At 49.7% G+C, this 17342-nt stretch overlaps 1 protein-coding gene and 1 long non-coding RNA gene across 2 annotated transcripts in view; one reads left to right on the forward strand and one right to left on the reverse strand.

The window, feature by feature from the left end:
* HM13 (histocompatibility (minor) 13) overlaps positions 1 to 13050 on the reverse strand; it is a gene marked incomplete at its 5' end in the record, with an annotated part of 34105 nt that extends 21055 nt beyond the window's left edge. The window contains 3 exons of the mRNA XM_014550649.1: positions 2579 to 2661; positions 7707 to 7805; positions 12967 to 13050. Coding sequence (XP_014406135.1) covers positions 2579 to 2661; positions 7707 to 7805; positions 12967 to 13050 — 266 coding nt within the window. The remainder of the gene's footprint in view (positions 1 to 2578; positions 2662 to 7706; positions 7806 to 12966) is intronic.
* A 3736-nt stretch (positions 13051 to 16786) lies between these two features.
* Positions 16787 to 17342, forward strand: part of LOC106728407 — a 1779-nt gene continuing 1223 nt past the window's right edge. Inside the window, exon 1 of the long non-coding RNA XR_001364715.1 lies at positions 16787 to 16882. This is a non-coding gene — a long non-coding RNA (uncharacterized LOC106728407). The remainder of the gene's footprint in view (positions 16883 to 17342) is intronic.

Below are 17342 nucleotides of genomic sequence, written 5' to 3' on the forward strand. Positions count from 1 at the left end.
TTATCAAGAAAATTATTCTTCTTTATATATTGATTGATTTTAGAGAGATGAAGGGAGAGGGATAGAGAGACAGAAACATTGATGAGAGAGAAACATCGATAGGCTGCCTCCTGCAAACCGCCCACTGAAGATCGAGCCTGCAATCCGGACATATGCCCTGACCAGGAATCCAACCCTGACCTCCTGGTTCATGGGCCAACGCTCAACCATTGGACCACACTGGCTGGGCAAGAAAATGGTTCTTCTGATAATTTGTAGTCACTCACAAATGTTACCATGTGCAGTTTTAGCTGCTGTTGGTCCTATTTTCTGTTGATAATTTTTATCAGTAAAAATTATGAATTTGTTAAAAGGTAGACAGACAAAAAGGTAGTTGGACAACTGCTTCTTAGATAATCCAGGACAAATTTGGGACCATTTCCCTCAGTTATTGTTCAAAAGGGTAAAAATGATACAGGTTCAAAATATTCTGTTTGAGCAGTTGGATGGAGCTCTCTTGCACGGTTATTGAAATAAAAGTGAAATAATCAATGCCTCAACACATGGCCTACCAGTGGCTTTCAAAATATATTGTGTTCTCTCACTCTGTGATGGTGGTTGGGCTGTGGGGAGGGGTGGGGGTTTCAAGCTATTCAAAAATGGTGAGAACTGGAGCTGGAATGGGGTTTACAGTGGGTAAGAGGCTAATCAGGACGGGCCCCAGTGTCTGGAAGTGACTTCCTAGATCCCAACCCACCCATGGTCTACCAGGAGGGGAGGTCTGTCTTTGAGGAAGAATAACTGGGTTTGTCACTATCTTGCTAGGGTCAAATTATAGAGGTGCCTTTGATTCTGTAGGATGGAGGCTGGAGTAGAATCCTCCCAAGGTGCCTAGACAAGATTTTGTGAATGAAGGTAGGTGGAGTTGAAAACACTGAACTCAGTTAAAAGACCAGAGTTCAAGCCCCTGCCAGTGTGGCTCAGTTGGAGGAGCATCATCCTGTGCACCGAAAGGTCACTGGTTCGATTCCCTGTACGGGCACATACCCAGGTTCCAGGTTCCATCCTGGTTGGGGTGTGTGTGGGAGGCAACCGATTTTTCTTACATTGGTGTTTCTCTCTCTCCCTCTCTCTTTAAAATCAATGAAAACATTAAAAAAAAAGAAAAAAAGAAAGAAAGAAAAGTTCAAGTTCCAGCTGTGATCGTGGGCCAACAGCTCACTCGTGGTGGGTTGGCACTGTGCTCTAGGCAGGTTACAGATTTGTAACATGCTAGATCTGCCCCTACCAGGAGGTACCTGGAGGATCTCCATCTTGTAGGCGAAAAGCTGGTGCTCAGAGAGCTGGAGTAGTTTACACAAATTATGGAGCCTGCAGAGCCAGGCCATCTGCCTCTTGAGCTCACACTCTTGACTAACACTGTTCTGCCAACGTGCCCAGAGGAATGGGACCAAACTCACCTTGGCTTTCAATGTCCTTGCGAGCAGATCCTCCTCTTTTTTTTCTAGATTCTCTCCGACTGCTCTGGGAAGATTCTGACTCCCCCTCACCATGCACAGACCTTGCAGCTCCTGGCCTCCCCCTCCTCCACCCCTCTGCCAGGTTTCCTACCTTCCTAGCTGAGTTCACTACTACTTCCAGGGGCCAGATGTGAACAGATGGGCGGGGGGCACACTCCCACGTGGTGAGAGGGCGAGGACTGCCCAATGTTTACAATGCACAGAGAACTGGCCTGTCCAAAATGCCCACAGCAGCCCCCACGGATCACTGTCCAGGTCCTTCATCACCAGTGAACTCACACCAGCCTGCGGCAATCTAAGCAGTGACAGTGGGAAGAGGATGGGCTCTGGGGCCACACAGACCGGGCTTTGAATCTTGTCTCTGCTGCTTATCAGCTGTGTGATCTTAGCAAATTTGTTAACCTCTTTGAGCTTTAGTTTCCAAATTAACACAGGATTAAAAGCAAAAGCTAACCTTATAAGGTTTTCTGGCAGGTTAGCGGTTATTGAGCACAGTAAGTGCTCAGTAACAGATCCTGTGATAAAAGCTTTCCACACGACCCATGAAGCAGGGTACTAGTATTTTCCTTCACATTCAGGTGAGGAAATTGAGGCCAGGGAGATTAAGTAACTTGCCTAAAGTCACAGGGATATTAAGTGGCAGAGTCTGGATTCAAAGTCAGGTAGTCAAATTCCAGAGCCGCACTCCTACCTTCTCACTACACCGCCCGCTCTCATGAAATAAGATCAGGTGTGAGGCGCCTTGCATAGTGCTTGGCGCAGGGGCTCTAACAGCTGCAGGGACACTGCTATTACTCGGCTCAGTACTGTGATACGTAAAATGACATTACTGCTCACAAATACTACTTTCCCAGCAACCGGGGACACTCTTATCACTCCTTGTAAGGAAATTGTGGCCCAGAGAGGTTACGATTCTTGTCCTAGGTCTCCCACGGGGTCACACGGGGAAAGATTCCCTTGGGTCTCTCAGCCAGGATTCAAACCTGGCTCTGAATGATGCCAAAGGTCAAGTTCTCATCCAGGAGCCCGTATTGGCTCCTGAAAAAGACGCTCCAAAGACCGCAGAGATGCCTTCTGACCTGATGGTGTGGGACAGGGCCAGGATTCCAAGCACGAAGAAATACATGGACAGCAAGAGGTTGATGTACTCCTGGGAGAATATCTGAGGTGGAAATACAAAGAGAAACAGAAAGTCAGGGTTGCCGGCGGCTGGCCGGAAACTGGAGTCCGCACTTCTCTTCTGAAGGCTGGTCACACCCCTCTGGAGTTGAGGCACAGCGTCAGGGAGAATCTGACAGCGTGGGGGACCGTTTAGTTTCTGTGGCCATGGGGGGAAAAGAGAGGACCACTAGATGCACTTCCAACGGAGCCTGTGGGTTTGCACTTGGTGGCCCCAATACCTGGAGACAGGCAACATTAGGGTTGTGTCTAGAGTCCTGCAGAGGAATCGTGGGGGAGGGAATCTGAGGTTCGAGTCCCAAGAAAGCCATCTGGACCTAAGGAGGTACCCTCCAGTTTCCTTCGCCACGGTCCCGAGACACTCGAACGAGTCACCTGCGCCCTGCCCCACTCTCTATATCACACCCCCAGACAACTCCTCCATGGTGATGCCGGAGTCATGGCGGCCAGTGCTGACAGCTGCTTCTTGGTCTTATGCTGTTAGTGAAACTGAGAAGCGTTCTCTCTCAGTGCTCTGAAGCCAACGGTCACATGCTGTTCATTCTAGACTTCGGGAAGGCTCTGCCATGTTCTGCCCCATTCACGGCATCGTCTTCTGAATTTGTTACTGGGAAGGTCTCCAACTGGGAGGCAATAATGGGCTGTCAGTGGGCCCCAGGGACACTGGGCTCTCCCAAGTGGGGCTGTTCTGGAATCTGTTTAAACCTGCCCATCTGATCATGCTGCTCCCTGCTTACAGCTCTCAGCAGCAGCTTCCCTCTGCTCTCACAGCTCAAGGCCTCCATCCTCACCGTGACCTCAGGCCCTCATGGTGACCACCGCGGACTTCTCTGCTGCAGCCCACACCACGCCCGCTCTTGCTCTACATGCTGCCTGGATGCGCTCCTCCTGTCACCTGGGCCAACACTACTCACCATTCTGCTCTCAGCTCAGAGCAGCTTTCCTTGACATGGCGAGGAAATTCCTCATTAATTCAGCTCATGTTTACTGCCTACTACATGCAGGGCATCATGCTAACCACTGGGATTCAGCGAGGAATAAGGCAGAAAAGTCCCTGCTTCATGGAGTTCATGTGCCAGTGAAGGAGAAAGAAGCTCAAAAGAAACCAATGTGCACTATAACAGGTGGTGCTGGGAGCCAAGAAGAAAAGCTAGCAGGGCAATCAGGTGAAGAAAGAAGTGGGGAGAACTGGTATTTAGACAGGTGGCCAGGGAAAGCCCCTCTAACAGGATGACACTCACTTCTTTTGGGATAGAACCTTTAATGAAGGGAACAGCTGTGAGGATATTTGGGGAAAGAGCATTCGAGGTAGAAGGAAGGATGAGTGGGACGGTCCTGAGGTGGGTACATGCTTATGTGTGCAGGGAATACCAGTGAGGGCCTGAGTCTGGAGCTGAGAGAGCAAGGGGAGATTGTCAGGGGATGAGGCTGGGAGGCAGGAGGAGACAGACTCTGCAGGGCTGTGAAAAGGCTGTGGATTCATCTGGGTGAGACGGGCTGGAGTTGGAGGGCTATGATGTGAGGGCCTGGGAGGATCCCTCTGCTGCTGTGGGGGAGACAGTCTATAGCGTAAAAGTGGAAGCAGAGCCCAGTGAGGAGGGCACTGCATAACCCCGCGGAGGGAGGATGGTGCCCTGGGCTGGGATGGAGGGAAGTGAGCAGTGGTCAGATGCAGGTGTGTTCTGGAACTGCACATGCAGGATGTGCCGAGGGGCTGGCTATGAGGCTGAGAAGCAGGGAGCAAGATGGCTCCCGGGGGTTTTGGCTCAGGGGCGATGTGTATGGAGGCGCTGCTGTCTAATAGGGAGGGTCTGGGCAGGATGGTTCTGAGCTTCCCTGGTGCTACAGACCTCGCCTCCACAGCTCCTCCCAGGACTAACCTCCCATTTACCCATGTGATCACTTAATGAGTGTCTGTCTCCACCATGTGACAAGAAACTCCTTGAGGGCAGGGATGGGTTGAAGGTTTTTCTCACTCTGGTGTCCCCAGCACCTAGCACAGGGCCTGGTGTGTAGCAGGCGCTCAATCAATGTTTATAGAATGAGTGGATGGACGGGCAAATCAGTGCCCTACATTGTGATCGCTACGAGAAAAAGACCTATGAACACAGACACGTGGATTGTGCTTTATTTGACGATGTGGTGTACCTCTCACATTGAAATATGTTCTGTCAATGGAGGCCCTTGGGAAAATTTCTCTCTGGCTGCACCTTTGAGCTTCTGGTTGGCTTGACTGTGTGGACTAGGAATTGTGCAACAGGTCTCGTTTTCTTTGTGCCCTGGCTGCCAGAAAGTTTAATTTTCATGAGCTGCCTCAGAGCAATCAGTTTTGGATGAGATGGGATCAAGTAAATTGTATGATTTGAGAAATGTTATAAACTCCAGTGTCCCACCCAGGGGAGGAGGAAAGGGGCAGCGAGACAGTCACTGTTAAAGAGACCAACCAGCCGAAACCGGTTTGGCTCAGTGGATGGAGCGTCGGCCTGCGGACTGGGAGGTCCCAGGTTCGATTCCGGTCGGGGGCATGTGCCTGGATTGCGGGCGCATCCCCAGTGGGAGATGTGCGGGAGGCGGCTGATCGATGTTTCTCTCTCATCGATGTTTCTAGCTCTCTGTCTCTCTCCCTTCCTCTCTGTGGAGAATCAGTGAAATATATTTAAAAAAAAAAAAAAAAAAAACCAGCTGTCAGTCTGGAGCTCGGGAGGAGGCTGGTGGCTGTGTGTCCAGGCAGCCGCCTTTCAGAAATGTTGACGTGGACGTTGAGACATGGGAAAGAGGTGTACTGTGTCCTCTGGCACAAGGCAGGCTGGGGCTTACCTGCCAGGAGAGGAGGACAGGCCGACCAATGAGCAACGGCACCCAGTGCCTTAAATAGAAATGTGCATACCTCTGCTGCCAGAAGTCCCTTCCTGGGGAATCTGGCCTCAGGAAGGAATCCTAAGTACTAAAAATGTTAGAAGGTCTGGAGGCAAGGGCCTGGATGTGTGTTCCTGGCACTCAGCACAACAGAGACTTGAGAAATACCTGCTAAAAGTGAAGTCAGAGGCAATGGGCTAAATGTACACAGAGCCCCAGAGAGATCTCAAAAGTACCGGGAAAGCAAAAGGAAACAGAGGGAGATGTATTGCACAACTCTGTTTATGGAAACTAGACAGAGCCTCATCAATACACACTGATGCACCAACACCATATTTTTTACAAGGAGACACACATCTAAGGACACAAATCAAACCATTAGAGCAGGTACCTCTGGCAGAAAGAGAAATGGAGGTGGGAAATGGAGGTGGGCACCAGGGATACGGGGGGTGGAGGGATGGGGTGGGGCGGGGAACAAGGAGGGGGACCTGGCATGGATTGATGCTGTTGTACTATGAACCAAAGCATTTGGTAAATGCTTCACCTGAGGTCCAGGAAAAAATGAAAAAACAAAGAAATACAAAAATGGATGAATACCTATTGCTACTTGACTCACTCTTATTTATTGGGAAGAGTAAACATCCAAATGATTTTTTCCGTTTAAAGTGAGGGGGATGATATAAATCAACCATGGTGGATAGGCTTGGGGGGATATTCTAAAACCATTAAAAAGAGTAGTTCTGATCCAACAATGCGGGAGCAATGGACCAGGAAACAGGCATTAGCCATTCCATTTTACTGGTAAAAACAAAGAATCTGGCTGCTACCCAATGCAGGTGAGGATACAGGGAAGCAGCACACGTGGGACTGTGAGAGGGAATGTAAAAATGGTGCAATCTCTTTGGGTGGATGTGGCACTATCTGTCCCAATGACAAACAGAGATGCTATCTGACCTGGTAATCCTACTGCAGATACACTTGTCAATACACGCACGTGCCAAGATACGTGCACGAAGGTGTCCCGGCAGCACTGCAGTGACACCCAGCACTCAGCGCCCCTCAGGACACACCCATAAAACAGAACCACAAGCCGCTGTCACAAAGAATGAGGTAGATTCAATTGTCTTGATACAAAAATATCTCCATGATAAAAATCATATTATGTTTGAAACATATTCGTTTTTAAATTTTAACATAAATGTAGATCTATACAATCTTTTATGTAAAGATTCATAAGAAACTATATTGAGGAGAGGATTATGGCTCATTTACACCTTCTCTTAGATTGAAAAAGGTTTTTAACCATAGACATGGTATTTTGAAATTGTAAATTAAAGGTTGTCCTTGAGGAATTTTCACTGATCAGGAAAAAAGTGCTTGTGTGTGATGTACTATTAAAAAAGATGCTTATCAGAAGCCTGAGAGGAGACAGGCTAAAATGTCAAAGGGGATTATATTTGTGTGTTTCTCTTGATATTTTCCCCTCCTTTTCTTTAAGTTTCCTTTTAATATTTCTTTTATAATTAGAAAATAAGATACATTATATTAAATATAGTTTAAGGGGAGTTTGCAGTAACATGAGAAAATGCTTATGATGTTATTAATGGGAAGTGAAAAAAGCAGCTACAAAACTGAAGACACCACATGGTCACAGTCACGGCAAAACCATGCACGGGAGAAACAGTGGAAGGACACACCTCCAGAGGGGCTCTGTGACTGTCTCTGGAAGAGGGGTTTTGGATGACTGCTGTTTTTCCCTTTTTACTTTTCTGTGTTTTCCAGGTTTTCAACACTGAGCCTGTGTAACTTTTATTAGGAAAATAAACCTCGATAAATTAAAAAAAAAAAAAAGCAATTAGTATGGTAGAGGTATGTCTGAGACACAAGCTATACCCCAGCCCAACATAAATAGCACCATGAAACCAGACGGGTATCATGCAAAAAACCCAAAAAACTCCACGCGGAAAAGAAGTCCTGGTGGGTGGGATACTGTCCCAAACACCAACAGTGGCTGCATCTCTGGGAAGTGGCTCTAGGGGTGAATTTTAAGGATTTTTTTCCTGCTCTTTATTTTCTATAAATGAACATGCATGTCTCCTGGGATGGAAAAAGTAAAACAAAAGAAAATAAAGTTACTGAAACCAAATGACACAACAGGTGGCAAAGACTTACTTTGAAAAAGAGGTAGAGCCCCAAGAGCGTGCAGCTGGCGATGATGGGGAAGCGGGCGGCGTCCCGGCTGGTGATGGTCTCGGGCATGTCCGAGGCGTTCTAGAGGAAAGAGCAGAGGGGCCCACTGAGCAGGGGTGTGGTTCTGGCCTCCTAGGGCTGGACACTGGTGAGGATCTGATGCCCCAGGAGCTCATTAACCTCCTTCCCCCACTCTGCGCCAGTTCACTTAGGTGCTGCAGGAGCCCATGTCTTCTTAACTCCAGGCTTTGTTAATGCTGTTCCCTCTGCCAGGGGAGCTGCCCAGCCACTCTGGGGCAAGATGCTCTGATCCCACTCTTCTGCCATTGAGGAAATCTGGACCCTGACAGGGAAAGCCCAGGGAGGACCCCGTGCGCAGGTGGCTTATCTGGGAGAAGATCTATGGCAGAGGCAGTCACTAGGTATGTAATAAATAACTGAACAACAACAAGAACAAAAAACAAAAACTTTGGAACTGGTGACAGCAGAGTTGTCCTAGAACTCATGAGAACGATTTCCAGTTTTCTTAGGGATTAGCTAAGAGGTAAATATGATCCATCTCTTATCCAGTAGGTAGTGAATACTGAGTGGAAATAAACCAACAACCCACAAAACTGACAATGGCTGGACCCACACATGGGAAGGCACCAATAGTGAGAAGCACCTTTTGTGTGTGTGTGTGTGAGATAATCCTCACTGGAGGATATTTTCCCATTGATTATTCTTAGAGAGAATGGAAGGGAGGGGGAGAGCCAGAGAGAAACATCGATGTGACAGAGACATAGATTGGTTGCTTCCTGCTTGAGCCCTGAGTGGGGAAGGAGCCTGCAACCGAGTTACAGGCCCTTGACCGAATCGAACCCAGGACCCTTCAGTCCTCAAGCTGATGCTCTATGCACTGAGCCAAACTGGCCGGGACGAGAAGCCAATCTTGACAACACTTAAAACTTAAGAAATGTGGGAAAACCGAATCTGGTAAGAGTGAAAGCCCCAACTAAATTTACAATGGCAGATGCCGTAGTTGGCAAGAATGTGATCTGGGTAAAGAGCTGACAGAAGATAAATGTTTACATGAAAAAGAACTGAATGCAATAAAAATAATTTCAGTGTTATAAATATGGAAAAATTGGAAATGGAGTAATAGTGCAACACAGGAATTAAACAGCTTTATAGGATTCATACCAAAAGGCTCTCTAGTGAAAACTCATCAATAGAATATTAAACACGCAAAGTGAGACGCGTTCGGAATCACGATGCTCTCCAGGCCCTCTGCTGGGCAAAACCCTCAGTCTTCAAGGACTCAGCGAGTGTCACTGCCAGGAAGCGTTTCCAGATTCCCCCACTGGGATAAGCCTGCTTCACAGGGCAACTCTCCCTGCACTTTATGCCTAATTCTATTTTATAGTGAAGCTACCGAAAGTCCTAGCAACACCAGATTAGACTTCTGCTCATGCCAAAGAGAAGTTCTCTCCACAAGAGCCACAGACTCATCAGGCTGCCTGAGATTCCACCATCACGTCCATCCTGTGAATAAGGCACCAGCATCCCTGAGAAGGGATCATGTTCAGCTGCAGTCTCATTAATATTTTGGCTCACAGCTGCCTCTTAAAAACCAACAGGACAAAACAAACTAAGGGGGAAGCTGCCTGGAGAGGTAGATTTGGCCCAGGGAGGCCCTCACGCATCACGATGGAAGGTTGCAGAAGGCAAAGGGGATGGGGGCATAGAGCAGGAAGCCCATGAAACGATCACTCGGAGATGGAGGGGTGGTGAACTGGGACGCTTACATGTCACTCATTTGTGTACAAACTGGCCCAGCCTCTGGGGGAGGGCCACTCGGCAGGTTTGTCGAATTGTAACCTACACACGCTCAAGATACAAAGAGAGGATCCACGATGAGGAACTACAAATGGTTCTCAATCGCAGGAAAAATGTTCACCTTTACTCTTTTTTCTTTTTCTTTCTTTAAATCCTCACCTGAGGATATTTTTCCATTGATTTTTAAAGAGAGAGTGGAAGAGAGAGGGAAAGACAGAGAGAAACATCAATGTGAGAGAAACACATTGACTGGTTAGGGAGGAGCCTGCAACCTAGGTATGTGCCCTTGACCGGAATCTAACCTGGAACCCTTCAGTCCACAGGCTGACACTCTATCCACTGAGCTAAACTGGCGAGGGCCATCTTCACTCTTAATAAGAGAAGCTCAAATTACAGTACACTGGGATTCCATTTTTTCATCATCAGAATGGCAAAATCCACATTTGATAATACAGGGAAAACGGGCTGACCCACATGGCTGACAGGTCTTCCCGTAGACAGCACACTGGCCAATAGCTGCCAAAAGCACAAATGCACATACCCTTTGACCAAGCAATTCCACTTCTGGGAATTTTTCCTAGTTATAATTCATGCATGTGCAAAATGATGCATATGAAGTATAGCCAAGGTATTCATTGCTCTCTTAATGGCTTGCTTGCTGGGTGACTGAGACCAACCACTTCTAAAAGGGGCAAGGGCTTAAACCAAATGAGATATGGGATGTGTAAGAGCCTGGCAAACTGTGAAGTGCTGTGAACATGAGGAGCTGCAATTATCAGGGAGGCCCCCTTCATCCAACCCCCACATAGGCATGGCCGAGAGCCCAGGCGCAGGGCTGGAAGGAAGAAGCCTCCCTCTGGAGCCCCCAGAGGCATCTGTGGGAGTCACTCTCTGGCAGCCTTGCTGGGAGGTGGTGGTGGTGGTGTGTGTGTGAGCGTGTGTGTGTGTGTGCGTGTGTGTGAGCAACACTGGCACTGAGAGGCAGGGTGATCTTCCCTCCCTCTTCTCTCTCAGCCCTTGGTTTCTGCTTTTGGCAGGAGTGTGCTGGGGGACTTGGCCAAGTTCCTCACCCGCTCTGTGTACCTCCACAAATTGTTTCCTGTGTAGCAGTAGTGTGAGCACACACTCAGAACCGCCCCCCCCCGCCCCCAAACTAGCTCCTGACCTCAGAGTTCACAGGCAAGTCGGCCAAGACCTTGGCAGTAAACAGAATATCACCATACACTGTGACACGTGACAAAATAAGACACGTACGCTGGTCTGATGCATGGCACGCATGCCAAATAGCTGAGAGAGCTCTGATGTCAGAAAGCCGTCTGCTTCCTGCTGCCTCCCCAGCTGCGGGACCTTGGGAGTTACTCTCTCAGAGCCTCCACTTCCTCAGCTGTAGTGTGACTTGTCAGGAGACTAGGATTTTTGCACTGGAAGCATTCAGTGCTGTGCCTTGAGCACGTCACTCAAGCTGTCTAAGCGATGTGCATTACTATATACAAGGGGATCGTGAGAAAGCAAAGGACGCTACGTCTGCATGGCAGTAGGGGCGTTAACAGAAGTGGCTGGAGCAGATGCCACTTAAGCAGGACCTTGAAGGCCAAGCACATGGTGTGAAAGTATCCAGGGGACTCTGGCTTCACCTACCAATGTTAGGGCTCATTTCCACATATTCCTTTCATTTCAGCCCAGTAGCCTGGGCGGGAAGAGGCTTCACATTATTTGGTGACAAACCAAGGTTGAACAGATGCTCCACCATACAAAGGAATTAGGTCTCCTCCGTGGGTGACTGTTATAAATAACCCATGCCGTAATGCTGAGTCAAAATGGGAGACTTGAAATTCGACCGACAGTAACAGTAATAAGGATAACATTTACTGAGAGCTTCCTAGGGGCCAAGCACCGTTCTAGGCATTTTACGTGACTTCATCCTCACAAAAACCCTACAAAGCAGGTACGCGTAGTAGCTCCATTTTACGGATGAGGAAACTGAGGCTCAGAGAGGTGCAATAACTTGCTTTGAGGTCATACAGCTGGCGAGCAGCAGAGCCAGGATTCACACTGCGGCCACTGGTTCCAGAGCCCAAACGCTTGGCTATTACTCCCTAGGCATCCTCTGCCTTTCCTATCTAGAAATTTCTGCTGGGAAGTTGTGACAAGATGCTCAGGGAGCCTGAGAGCTTTCTGAGGAACAGATCCTGGCAACAGAACAGTTAAACGTCATAGTTACAAAAATACTAAGTGCTGTTAGGATTCTCTCCTAATTCAATTTGGATTTTTTTAGACCAGACACTCCTATGCGAATGCAATAGCTCCTGACACATGAAACATAATTAGAGAGTGGGGAGGGGGGAGCTGACACAAGAGGCAGGCATAAATTTAGCTTCCAGTGACATTCTGGATGTTCCGTTATCAGGGCGGAAGCAAAAGCAGTGAGGAAAGACAGATGCCCGGCTTCCAGCCACTGGTTCAGCTCAGGCTCTGGGATACAGCTGCCAGCCAGGCCCTAGAAACGCTCTGGAACCCATGGACCATTCTGTGACTGCCGTTCCAGCTGAAGACTGAGGGTCTTCTCTCCTCCTTACAACGTCCACTCACTCATCCGGCCACAATTCTGCTTCCTAAGCATTTCCTGAACTAACCCCGCACCCCAACCCTTTGCCTCCCACCACCTCACCAGCCTCTTTCCTTTCTCCCTCCTGCCTATTACTGCCCGGCCAGGAGCGCGTTCTGAAGCTTAGACCTGACTGTAGCACATACCTGCGCAAACATCTCCGCCAACGGACTACTAAGCCGTCATTCATTACACAGGAAGCCAGGGACTGGTGGCAGGTGTCTAACCTGGAATCACCCCTTTGGTGGACAATCTGGTAAAGTTAAAACACTTTGCCTCTGACCCAGAAAATCCATTTCAAGGAGTTTATCCTACAGATACACTGACAAGTGTGAAATGACTGTATGAGATAGATGTCAGCCTGGCCTGTAACAGCAAAGGGCTGACACACCTCAACAAACCACGGAGGACTCTAAGCCAAGGTTCTCACACTTGAACACACATCAGATTCACCAGGACGGCTTGTGAAAACAGCCTGCTGGGCCCACCGGAGTTTCTCATTCAGAATTTGCAGTTCTCAGCCCATGTAACCCTGTCTGCACGGCGAAGGCCCCGGCGCATCTGCCCGCTGGGGTCAGAAGCCACCATGCTGAAGGCGCGTGGAGGGTGCTAGTTCGTTCGGCCCCAGGCCCCCTGCCCTTGGGCTGCTGGGTGGAGGGTGCACCTGGCTTCCATCTGACCCGGGGTCCTCCCCTCCCCTCCCCTCCCCAAGGTCTTGTCCTCCAGCCGTCTGCGGATATGCCATGGATATGCCATCCAGGAACTAGTCCGACCCAGCCAAGAAGACGTCCCGCCCCTTCCACGCTGCTCAAAGATTACCAGGACGTTTTGGAATTGAGAAGGCTGATGTCGAGAAAAGACTCTTCTCTTTGGAAAAGGTGAACCGGAAGGAGAAGCTAAAAATCAAGCAACAACAACAATAAAAATCACACACACACAAAAATCAAGCAAGAACAATGGATGAACAAGGTTGTGGCAAACCCTGAGGACACCAGCGCCCTGAAGGCCCTAAATGTTGCCTTGACGATCAAGATCCGCAATTATGAAGAGCACAATGTAGAAACATGGAAGGGACACAGCCCTCAAGCGCTACCTGCTGCCGAACATTGCTCAGAGGAAAAAGATACTCAAAAACCTCCCTAAGACCAACTACAATGTCTTTGAGAAGACATGCAAGGAGCTGGGGATTGAGTCCACCTTCCCCTCTGTACTACCGAAAAGCCCACTGCAGCTGGGTGACCAAGAAGGCTCTGTGGCGTCGGCCTGCGGACTGAAAGGTCCCAGGTTCGATTCCGGTCAAGGGCATGTACCTGGGTTGCGGGCACATCCCTAGTAGATGTGCAGGAGGCAGCTGATCGATGTTTCTCTCTCATTAATGTTTCTAACTCTCTATCTCTCTCCCTTCCCCCTTGTAAAACAAAAAAAAAAAAAAAAAAAAAAAAAAAAAAAAGAAGGCTCTGTGCAACTGGGTTTACCAGGAGGTTTAAAAGCTGAAGAAGCAACAAAGGGCTTTAAAAGCAGCAGCAGCCCGGAAACAAGGCCAGATGAACCCAAAGAGCTCTTCCAGAGTCAATCAAGGAAAACCAATAAATTTTGTTCAAGTTAAAAAAAGAAAAGAATTTGCATTTCTCACAAATTCCCAGGTGGTGCTGAGTCATGCTTTTGGCGTGCAGGCAGGACCACCACTCCATAGGTACTGATGTATATATATTCAATGAAAAAAAGAAAGGTGCAAAAAAGTGCATATGAAGTATAACAGTTATATAGCAAAAGTGAGGAAAAGCATGTTTATTTGTAAGGGCACAGAATCTCCTGGAAACAGGTAACAGGTCTGCTGCCGCTGGGGAGGGAACGTGGGACACTGGTGGGGGAGGAAGACTCACTGTGCAACCCTCTGTTCTTTTGGAATTCTATACCATGAGCGTGCATTACCCACCCTCCTTGCCGTAGGACAATGAGGTAGATCCATGAGTGCTGACATAGGAAAATGACCAAGACAATGTTAAAGAAAACACACACACACACACACACCTAAGTTGCAGAGCATTATGCGCTATAAATCCTAATTTTTAGAAAAATAAATTTACATATGGATATATACACGGGCACACACATATGTTTGTATAAACACAGAAAAACGTTCTGGAAGGTTACACACCAAACAGCCAACTGGCTTACTTCCAAGGAGTGGTATTGAGAAGGCTTTTCCTTTCATTTCTGCATGGTTTGAATTTTCCCCCAAGAGCAACTGTGCAGTACTTTTGTAACCATGAAGATTAACTGTTGCATCGTCCTCAGGAGTCAGTACCTCAGAAAGCCTGTGGCTCCCTAAGCATCTTCTTGTCCCCCATCCAAGCCCCTGTACTGGGCTCACCTCACATTACTCCCCGCCTCCCCTGTGGTCCCAGGCCGCCCTCTCTTCCTGTACCTCCTGCTGAATTCTTACCCTCCACGCAGACAGCTGCTGTCAACTCTAGGAGGCACATCAGCCTTCAGTTTAGTTGGCTGGCCGCACGTCTGTTTCTCTTTGGTGACTGACACTGTGAGGGCAGGGCCTGGCCTTCTTCGTTCCGGCACCACTGGTACCCAGCCCAGGGCCTTGCACAGAGCAGGAGCCCAGTCCAGTTGGCTGAGGGGCTCCTCGGAGTGACAGGCTCGGCGCCTTTGAAGGAATCTGCTGTGCAGCTACTGCTGGGCCTGGGATCTGCTCTTTTCTGGGAACACAGGTCTCTGACAGGGATGGGCACCCATGCCTACTTCTTCCTAACACCCTCCTGGACGCCCCACTTCCTTCTCCTCCTCATTTCACTCATTTGCCTGTTACGGACAAGTTGGTCTCAGGGAGAATTCTGTCCTCACATGCCTTCTCTCAGCTGGCTTTGGGGTTTAACACTGATGGGAAATCAAAACTCTTGAGCCCCCATATTGACTTTCCTCTCTCCCTGCCAAATGACTGGGGAAGCATGACTCAGGGCAGAAAAAGGAAGTCATTTGGCTAGCCCTTTCCCTAGGCCAAAATGCCACTTGGGTATCATTTAGGGGCACCTCCATGGGATTCTATATTTAGGGGCACCTGTGTATCAAGGAGAGGGCCCCCGACGAGGACCAGCAGCACCCGGTTCTGTCACTATTTGGCAGAGTGATCTTGAGAAGCCATTTCTTTGACCCTCAGCTTCTTTCTCCGTACAATGGGACAATAAAACTGGCCCTGCTCGCCACACTCGGTTGCTGGGAGAATAAAGGAGGGTGAAGGCCTGGTAAACTTTACAATATCCTAGTGGTGGGAGGCTACTAAGTAAGGATCGGGCCCTTTAGACTTCATGCACTGTCTTCCAACCCCTGCTGTCCTGTAGATGCTGGGGGAGGTATGTGAGGCGACAGTGGATCTAAAGCTCTCTTCTATCCAGACCCTCTCTCCAGCCACCCCATCTTCTAAACTGCTCCGCACCCCTACTTACCTGGTTTCCTCATTCCTAGAATGTCTTCTCAGCACAAAATCGCCCTGCCCCAGGGGTCCCCAGCTTTCTCCTTAAACCCTGAGCACTACAGTCTTCTCAGCACAAAATCGCCCTGCCCTGCCCTGCCCCAGGGGTCCCCAGCTTTCTCCTTAAACCCTGAGCACTACCTGTAATGCAGTCACAGAGCTAGTTATTCCTCCCTCGTCCAGACACCTAAACTCCCTGGTCACAGGGCTCAGAACCACTCCTCTCTGTAGCATCCCCACACCCTAGACAATGGTGCAAGTTCAGGGAATTTTGTTGCCTGAAGGGTGTTTTCTGAAGAGATTAGTGATCCCTATGCGGAGAAGCTGCCAAGAATTGCTCAGTTTTGGGAGCCCCTCAGATGAACCGCCCAGCGTACACATGCTGCCCCTCACCTCCTAGGTCCTGGTCTATTTCAGAACCTCTCCCTGCACCGAAGTGTCTGCCAGAAAGGTATTGTTAGGGGGGCTGACGGCCACCTGAACGCTGCTTAAAAGGGGCAGCGCAGAAAGGTAAATGGGGCCAACTTCCTGCCTATTCCCCTCGGCATCTGACCACAGAGAGAACCAGCGGCGGCGGGGCCCTTGCATCCTGGGGAAGAAAGGTGGCAGCTTCAGCCACTGCTCCAGTTGGGTAACGTTTCAAGAAGGCGGCGTGAGCAGTTTCAAAAGTGGCAGTTGCTCTGTGGGCCTGCCCTCTTGGGGTAAGGCAGCTTCCGCTCAGGTTCAACTTCAGGTCTGGGTGGGGAGGAGCAGCGGGAGCTGCAGAGCAGGAGGCTGTGGAGGAGGGGATTGGGAGCCGGGAAATGAGAAGCCATTGGGACCATGGGCTAGAGAGGGCTTAATTTAGGGAAGGGTGGGGGCAAGACGAGGCGAGGTGGAAGGTGCTGGGTTCTTGCTGGTATCCGATGGGACAGGGGCTGAGGAAAGCCAGGGATGTGGTCTGGCCAGTCTCACCAGGGATGCCAACAGCAGCTCAGTTTCTCAGCAGGTAGGCCATTTGGTGGAGGGACTGTGGTGGGTGCATAAAGAGAAAGGCTACTTTGAGGTAGGGTCAGGGCCTGGGGTGGGAACAGGGTTTAGGCTCAGGTAAGACAAGGTTAGCTGGTTGTCAGGGAGAGGAAGCCAGTCAAATAAGGTGTCTACGCCTGGTTAAAAAGGGGGGCACCAAGTTGCCGGCTACTGAGGGGCCGGCCGACTGAAACTGGTTCCAGAAAGTGATGTGAAAACCTGTAAGCTGGGGCCACCTCCTAGGTTTTTAAAATTACTATTATTATTATTATTATTATTTTTGAGGCAGGGACCAGGGCCTGATCTGGGGATTGTGGGAGAGCACACTACAGGCCACGGATTCCAGTTAGACAGGTCCGAGTCCAGGGCTGGGCCTGGACGCTAGACAATGCCCATGCCCTGGGATGGGGTGTGGCAGGGCTCCCGACAGAGGGATGACACCACCTGGACCACTTAGGGGTCCTCAGGACCAGCGCCCCCCCAGGGGCAGAGCGGGATGGTGCGGAGCCGGGATGGGGTGACGGTCTCAGGTGGGATGAACAGCCAGAGCAGAGGCTGGGCTGGGTCCAGTTGGCTCGGAACAATCAGTACCGGAATCAGAGTGAGGGTCGGCTGGCAGCGCTAGAACCCAGGCCCTATCCGGGGCAGGGCCGGTAGCCGGATCGCGGGTCGGGGCCCCGAGGGTGCAGGGGCCCAGGCCAGC

This window comes from Myotis brandtii, unplaced genomic scaffold (genome assembly GCF_000412655.1).
Source record: "Myotis brandtii unplaced genomic scaffold, ASM41265v1 scaffold61, whole genome shotgun sequence".
NCBI classification, from domain to species: domain Eukaryota; kingdom Metazoa; phylum Chordata; class Mammalia; order Chiroptera; family Vespertilionidae; genus Myotis; species Myotis brandtii.